Source organism: Nilaparvata lugens, chromosome 14 (assembly GCF_014356525.2).
Source record: "Nilaparvata lugens isolate BPH chromosome 14, ASM1435652v1, whole genome shotgun sequence".
Classification (NCBI taxonomy): domain Eukaryota; kingdom Metazoa; phylum Arthropoda; class Insecta; order Hemiptera; family Delphacidae; genus Nilaparvata; species Nilaparvata lugens.
The window spans coordinates 7,043,692-7,052,302 of record NC_052517.1 but is presented as its reverse complement, the minus strand read 5'-3'; the positions used below and the strand labels follow the sequence as shown (position 1 = coordinate 7,052,302).

General features: G+C 34.7%; 1 protein-coding gene across 1 annotated transcript; it reads left to right on the top strand.

The window, feature by feature from the left end:
• Window positions 1-722: 722 nt before the first annotated feature.
• LOC120354262 lies at window positions 723-7,799 on the top strand. The gene is made up of 2 exons (XM_039441155.1): window positions 723-1,414; window positions 7,611-7,799. Exons 1-2 carry the CDS (start codon window positions 761-763, stop codon window positions 7,797-7,799), a joined length of 843 nt encoding a protein of 280 aa, XP_039297089.1. The 5' UTR covers window positions 723-760.
• The last annotated feature ends 812 nt before the right edge of the window (window positions 7,800-8,611 follow it).

Sequence of the window (8,611 nt, the reverse complement as noted above, 5' to 3'; positions counted from 1 at the left end):
TTTTATTTAAGTTTCCAGTTTCATTTTGAGTTACAATTTGATTAAATCGATTACTTAGTTCTCCAAAATATAACTGTTTTGTTTATTATTTTAAAATATAGTTCCTTTCTCATGAGTTATAGAGTTAGATCAATTTAACCTCTCGCAAGCCAAGCGATTCCCCTATTATAAATTGTTTCCATAATGTCTAGGGTTGTTCTCACAACCTTATAATACCATCACAATACCATACATAATATAACCCCAATATATTCCGATTTTAAATACCCCATTACATGGTGTTGGGCGTCGTTCTCATGAGAAAGAGTTTATTAATTGACAAGATTAGCCTTCAAATTATCTATTGACATTTTCATTTCAGGTCATTATCATAATTATTATATTCTGTGTTTGATCTCGTATAATTATGTCCTCTATTCTCTCAACGTACAGGGTAAATATGATAATTGTTATTATTGTTATATTGAGATGAGTAGCTCTAGTTCTAGTGACTCTGAACAATCACCTAGTGAATTCGAGGTTTCATTATTACGTTTACCTATTGATTTAAAAGTAAAATCTCTGGATAAATCAGAATTATTAGAGCTAGGCAAACAGTTAGGTATTCACATCCCTCAATCTGTTAATATTGAATACTTGAGATTCGCTGTTGACTTGGCAAAAAAAGTTTGTATTTATGTGGACCACGATTCAGGAGCTAGAGATGCTCTAAGTCGATAAGTTAGGGTCCCTGTCTCAACGCGATCGTATTATCTTCCCTATGTTAGCCGATTACGAGCGAATAGTAGGCAAGCTGGGCAGAAATCAAGAACACATCTACGACACAGTAGCTCCCGATAACTTAGCAAATATCCTAATTCCAGAAAATAATATGGCAGGGAATGATAAAAGACCCTTTGCGAAACCCGAAAGCTATGGGGGTACAAAGAGTGAAGACTTCAACGAGTGGTTGAAAACCTTCAATAGGGCAGCAAAAATAAATAAGTGGGATGAGGATGATAAAATCTTGTATTTACCCCTCTACCTCAAGAAAACAGCATTGGCAATTTTCGACATATTTTCGGATAAAAATGAAAACGCGACATTTCTTGATGCAGTAGGCCACTTAAAAAGTAAACTTGTAGACCCTGTTCATGAAGAGACAACCAGACAAAAACTCGAAAACAGAAACAAATTACCAACAGAAACATACACAGAATACACAGCAGATATAATAAAACTTTGTCACATTCTTGAGCCTCAAATGTCAGAGAAAAGAATAGTAGGATATGTTTTGAGAGGCTTAGACGTAGGAGCATTGCAACATGTTGCTTTCATGGACAATGCATCAGTTGAAGATTTAGAGAAAAATCTCGCCAAATATGAAAGATCTCGCTTCCTTCTAGACAAAAAGTTAGGAATGCATAATGCTTCAATCGAACAGCCTGTCCAAAAAATAAATGTAGTAGATACTTTAGAAAAGAAATTGAACGATCTGAGTATTGTGGTGAAAAATTTGAGTAGAAATGTAGGTCAATCACAAAATCCCAATCCTAATAGACAGTTTGGAAATAGGAGCGGAAACTTTTCCCCACACGAAACAAATCAGAACAACTTCCAAAGACAACCTTATTCAAACAATAATAATTACAATGATCGCGACAGAAACACACAATCACATAATCCTAATCCTAATAGACAGTTTGGAAATAGGAGCGGAAACGTCTTCCCACACGAAACAAATCAGAACAATTTCCAAAGACAACCTTATACAAACAATAATTACACACAATCAACATCAGTCAATTACAGGACACCAATCAACCCTAATAGGACTAGATTCTGTACATACTGTAAGAGGAATAATCACTGGAAAGACGATTGTTTTTTCTTATCAAAAACTCGAATACAGGATCCCGAGCCTAGACGAATCGGATATGAACTTGGGATCCGGATTTGAAAAACAAAGCGCTGAATTTCCATTTGATAATTATTCTCCAAATTCAATTGATAAAGAAGAAATCACATGTAATATAATATCTTCTGTATCAATGAAAGATGAACAATCCAAAGCGATAGAATTTGTCAGGCAGTTTTTTCTCAATGCCAATAATAATCAGTTATACTCAAATGAAAGTGAAAATAATTGCTCTAACGAAATAGAAAGTGAAACCAACTTCAAACAGCTATTGTCTTCCGAAATGCATGCTCAGCACGAACTTGGAATGAATGGATCATTGACTAAAGAGAGAAGAATTCAAGTCCCAGTACTTACTATTAATGGAAAATTCAAAGGAAAAGATGTATCAATTACCATTGACACCGGTACGAACGTAAACATAGTTCAAAAAATCTTTTAAGTAGCGATGATCTAAAACATTTGAAAAATAGTAGTATTGCTTTATCGGTAGCTAATGGTTCATTAATGCCGATCACAGGAATGATCTCGAGTGAAATTCAAATACATGACAGGAAATTCGAAGTAAATTTAGTAATTTCTGAAGACTTACAGGCTGATATTATTGTTGGAAATTCCTTCTTCTCAAAATATAAAATGAAATTAGATTATGAGAATAACATCATTTCAATGACCGATAATGGTAAAATAGTCGAATTAGACATGGATAAAGAGTGGATTTGTACATTAAATAGATTACACAACGATTCTGAAACAAATATTACAAAAGAAGTCTGCATACCCAATCCCGTAAATTTCGTCAAATGTGCTCTTGAAACAATAATCCCCGCTCAAAAAGACGTGAATGTCAAAGTCAATCTAACACAAAAATTGCTCAAAGTATCCCATTTTACTCCAAATGAATCGTTATTACATAATAAAAAATTGCATGTGCTTTGGAATGAGGATGATTTTGAAACAAACATGAGTGAAATTAGAATTTTGAATCTAGGAAGGCAAGATATAAGATTGTTGCATGAAACTATTATTGGTGAAATTGAAGGAGAAGTTTGTAATTACGACGAATCTGTTTCATTAGTAGACTCTGTTCTATTCGATGGAGGGGGTTGTGAAATAGATATTAATAAAGATCTTACACCAGAGCAAAATTCCAAAGCGAAAAGACTCATCAATAAATACAAACACCTATTTTCAACAAACGAAATTGATTTCGAGGAAGCGAAATTACCCGAATACAAGTTCAAACTTACAGATTACACACCCATTGCTAAGTCACCGTACAGATTACCTATCGCTCAAAGAACAGAAATAGACAGACAAGTAGAGTTATTGATAAAAGCAGGAATAGTTTGTGAAACCCAGAGTCATTATGCTTCTCCCGCATTTTTAGTTACTAAAAAAGACGGTGGATTCAGATTGGTTGTAGACTATAAAATGTTGAACGAGAAAATATTACCGGATAGATATCCCCTTCCCCTTCTTCAAACAATTTTTGATTCTCTTGACAATTCGGATTACTTTTCCACCCTAGATATCAGACAAGCATTTTTCCAACAGCCATTACACGAAGATTGTCGAAAATATGTAGCATTTGCAACTCATAAAGGGCTGTACACGTTCAAAAGACTACCTTTTGGTCTTAGAACATCTCCAAATGCTTTCCAACGAGCAATCAACCAAGTATTCAATGATTATTTGTATAGAGGAGTTTTGATTTACTTGGACGATATCATTAGCTATGGAGAATCATTTGATAAGCAATATCAACAGCTCGAGAAAACCTTGAAAAGATTGCAAGACGTAGGACTAAAATTGAATACATCTAAATGTCACTTCTTCTACCGAAAATTAAAGTACTTGGACACACTGTCTCAAAGGAAGGGATACAACCCGCTTCCGAAACCTTGGAAGCTATCGAAAAATACCCTATACCCAAAACTGTCAAAGATGTCAGAGCATTTCTTGGTCTTAGTGGATTTTACCGAAAATTCATTCAAAACTACGCTATAATTGCAAGACCCTTAACAAATCTGATATCTAAAAATAACGAGAATAAACCAATCACTTGGGAAGAAGATCAGCAGAACGCATTCTCGGAAATAAAAAGCAAACTTTTATCACAACCCGTACTTCATCATTTTAATAATGATAAGGAGGTAGTGGTACACACAGATGCTTCTCGAGTTGGAATAGGGGGCATTATCTCGCAGCCTGATGACAATGGAAAATTACATCCAGTAGCTTTTGTTTCCAGAAAACTGACAAAACATGAAGAAAATTGGGCAGTAGGAGAGATTGAACTTCTATCAATAGTGTATTGTGTAAATTATTTCAGACAATACTTAATTGGCCGATTGTTTACAATCTACACAGATCATGCTAGTTTACAATACTATAAAACTTGGAAAAACCCCAGTATTCGAGTCAGTAAGTTACTTATGAAATTAACGGAGTTCACGTTCGATTTGAAATATAAACCAGGAGCCCAAATGCACGTACCTGATGCCCTGAGTAGATATCCACTAGAGAAGGATATACTGATCTCACAAAGGACGAAAACTACAATATTTCGAAATAGAAGAAATAGACATAAAGACTTTACAGAAAAATGATGAGAGTATAAGAAAAATATATGATGCAATACGAAACCCTAATCATAGTGATACAGCTACGATTAGAAAGGCGAGAAAATACACGATCGAAAAAGACATTGTCTATCTGAAGAAATTTGATGGGCATACCAATCAATTGAAACTTCTCGTACCCCGATCTCTTATCAATAAAATCCTTGAAACATTCCATGATGATTCCTTAACAGGTGGACATACCGGCATTTATAAAACCCATGAGAAAATATCATCGAAATATTATTGGGAAAATATGTATGAAAACATTGCGAATTATGTAAGATCATGTAAAAATTGCCAAGAGAGAAAAACCCCTACTACGAAGCCTCAAGGTTTCTTATCACCCATCAAGTGTGATAGTAAGCCTTTCTCAAGTATCATGATGGACTACATCGGTCCGTTAGAGAGCTCAATGGGCTATTCATACATTCTAACGATTGTTGACTTAACGACCCGATATATTTTAGCTGAACCTTGTAAACACGCCGACGCAAATAATACCACTAAATGCTTATGGAAATTAATATACCGATTTGGCGTTCCAAAAGAAGTTCGATCCGATAGAGGTACACATTTTGTAAATAAAAAAGTCGATGACCTTATGGTTGAGCTTGGAATCAAACACATATTAGGATCATCAAGTCACCACCAAAGTCAAGGTCTGGCCGAAAGAGCCAACCGGACAATTCAAGAGATGCTAACAGCTTACGTAGCCGATAATAGGAATTGTGGGTACAAATGCTGCCGAAAGTTTTATTCGCATACAATACTTCGAAACAATGCTCTTTGAAATATACACCTTTTTTCTTATTGCACGGTTTTGAAGCCACTACTCCTTTAGATTTGAAAATCTTTCCCGAAAATGACGACGTCACTTATCATTTAGACGCGAGATTAGCAAATCTTAAAGAAGTGCGAGAACAGATACCATCAATCTTATCAGATGCACAAGAAAAACAGAAATACTATTACGATAGGAATAGAACAGATTGCATTTTTGAACCAGGAGATTTAGTTATGGTCCACGATCCTGATGTAAGACAAGGACAGTCTAGGAAATTAGTCAAAAAATATTCAGGCCCATATGAAGTAGTAAGAAAGTAACAGATGAAGTCTATGAGATATTTTTTCCGCTACGAGGTACTTATAAAAATGTAGCTTTTCATGTAGATAAATTGAAAAAATATTTCATACGAGATCCCATCAATTAAGTGTTTATTGTTTTATTGTCTAACTGTATTCTTTATTCCAGCACTTTTCTTTATGCTAGCAATTATACCTCGCTCATCCTAAATCTTTGCCTTTCATTAATTTAAAAGACAATTGATGAGAAGAAATCGAGATGAAACATTCATGTAATTTATTTATTTTCCAAATCATTGAAAAACAATATCATGCTTACAACTGAATTTTTAGAGAATTTTGTTTGCGAGATCAGTATTGACTTGTGAAGCGATCAAATCCATTTTCTCACGACTAGATATCGAGATGATTCTCAAATCACAATAGTATGCAGTTTTCAATCAATCAATTAATTAATTGGATTTCTACTTCGATGAAACAATGAAATATAATTGAGCTCTGATAGACAATTTTACTAGACATTCTAACGATGATTCATTATTAAAGATGTGAATTGTTCTCACGTTTTTGTTTATGAATGAATGCTATTTGAAAATCATCAAATACGATTTATGCTTGAATATTATTTTCTTGACTCGTATGTAATAAAATGTTTCTCTTTTTCAGAAACGGATGATTCTTGATATAATAATTTATTTATTTATAAGATTATTTATGTGAAAACGTATATTTTAATAACAATATTATCTGTATTGATGTTAATGAAATAATCAATTCCAGTAGGTGATTACGATTGGAATATAAGAAATAGCTATTAATTTGACCATTTACATAATCTATTTGTAGGGTTTTTGGGGATTTTACTAGTAATTATTGTTTATAAAATTGATATCTTATACGAACTGTTCATTGATAGATTAATATAGAGTACTAACTGATATAATATTTTTAAAATGAATACCATAATACTTTGTTCCTTAGCATTTGTAGAAATATGTTGTACGGTATTGTCTCAAGAAATTTCTCTTTTTCACGGAGCTCTATTTAAAGAAATTCACAATGTAGTATTTTACGAGTCCACAGTTCCAATAACATTCAGTATTCCTAGGTCAAATCCTTTATTTGTTATGAGGAACCTTCTGAGTACTCCTTTAAAAATTGACTCATGTCCTTTCCCTTCCTCATCGGAGTGTGCAGTATTTGATCAGATTCATCGAACGGAGCTGCAACTTCTACAACTACAAGACGGCATTTACATTGGCAGCGATGACGACAACACTCCAGCTGAGAGCGAAAATCGACTACCACGCCGCGAACGCTCTATCGATACGATCGGGGCGGTCCTAAACTGGTGTTGCGGAGTAGCTACCGACGAAGAATTGGGCGCATACGTGAAAACCGAAACCGACATCACTTCTCATCTCAGTAATCTTCAAGACTTCGTTCACGCTGAACATGTCGAATTGATAGACAACACACGCAAGATGAACGGCATGGCAGAGAACGTGAAGAAAGTATTGAACAACATGAAGCATGACCTTATTCTTTGGCAAGAATCATTCACCCAACAGAATAAGTTTCAGAAAGGGAATACTACAACCGATGTACTGAAAACACAACTGAGGACTACTATTTTCATGTATATGATGACTCTATCTAACAACTACAATGAAATCGACATGAGATGCTACAATCAACAACTTTCTCATCACGTCATTTCAAAAGAAGACCTAAACAATCGACTTCAAGAACTCGAAAAGAAAATAAACAAGAGAAACTTCACCATATCAACAAAAGACAACGATAAAATTCGAAACTTGAAACTAACATCCTGCAGAAAATCCGACAACGAACTATTGGTTACCCTCAAAATACCAATAAAGAAGAAAAATTCAACTATTTCATTATTCCACCTGCAATCTATCCCGCTTCATTGGAATGGTCATACCTGCCGTTTGACCTCCCAACATCACCTGATACTTAGAGAAGAAAATAAACTGCAAATCCTGTCAGATGACGAAGAAGACGATTGCCAGTTCAAGCAGAAAGGCCTCTGCTTGATTCCGAGGAAAAAGATGTCGAACTCCGCCACCCAAGCCACTTGTCTCCACCTTCTAACATCAGAAGCAGACGTATCGGAGCTACGAGAAGTCTGCAAATTGATTGTAAAGCAACTGACAATCAAACCCTAATCACTCGCCTACGAGAAGACACCTTCCTATTCCACAACACCGGCAAAAAGACGACAATTCGCTGTAAAAACTCAACAACTGAGGTCCCAAGCAACAGTCCAGGAACCCTATCACTCCACATCCCTTGCAACTGCGAACTTCAAGACGACAACGGCGACGTACTGATAAGCACTCTTTATCCTTGCGACTCCCGTTCCCATCCTTCTCCAGCTATTAATACTTAATTCCTCACATGTGGACAAATTTATCTAAATTGAGCATCCCAATTTTTAAACATGAGACTCTGCCTCAGTACTTAAACCTTTCGGAAATCTTAAATGAAAATTGGCACTTGAATTTTTCAAAATTTGAAGAGCACAACTCATTCTCAGAAGACATTTTCCATCATGTTGAAATGCCAAATAACTTTGATTTGTTAGGGGTGAACAATAAACTGATCATTTATATTATTATTGTCTGGCAAACACTGATAACTGTTATATTCTTGTATTTATGTCTTCAAAATTATATTAAGAAGAAAGCAAATCAACTGAGAGTCCCGAAACGTACTCCAATTGTGGACTACCCACAGGAGCTTTAAGAATATATTGTGTTTTAGTAAAGTAGTATGTAATGAAATCATTAAAATAATGGGTTAGGATATAGGAAACTATGCAAATAATAATTACTTATTCACTATTATTGTATCCATTTACTCTTTTATGCTATCGATTCAAATATTTTCCCAGATTAGAAGATAAACTATTTCAATTATTATTATTATTCTTATTTTCAAGGTCCACAATATTATTTTGCTTACTCGAATACTATTC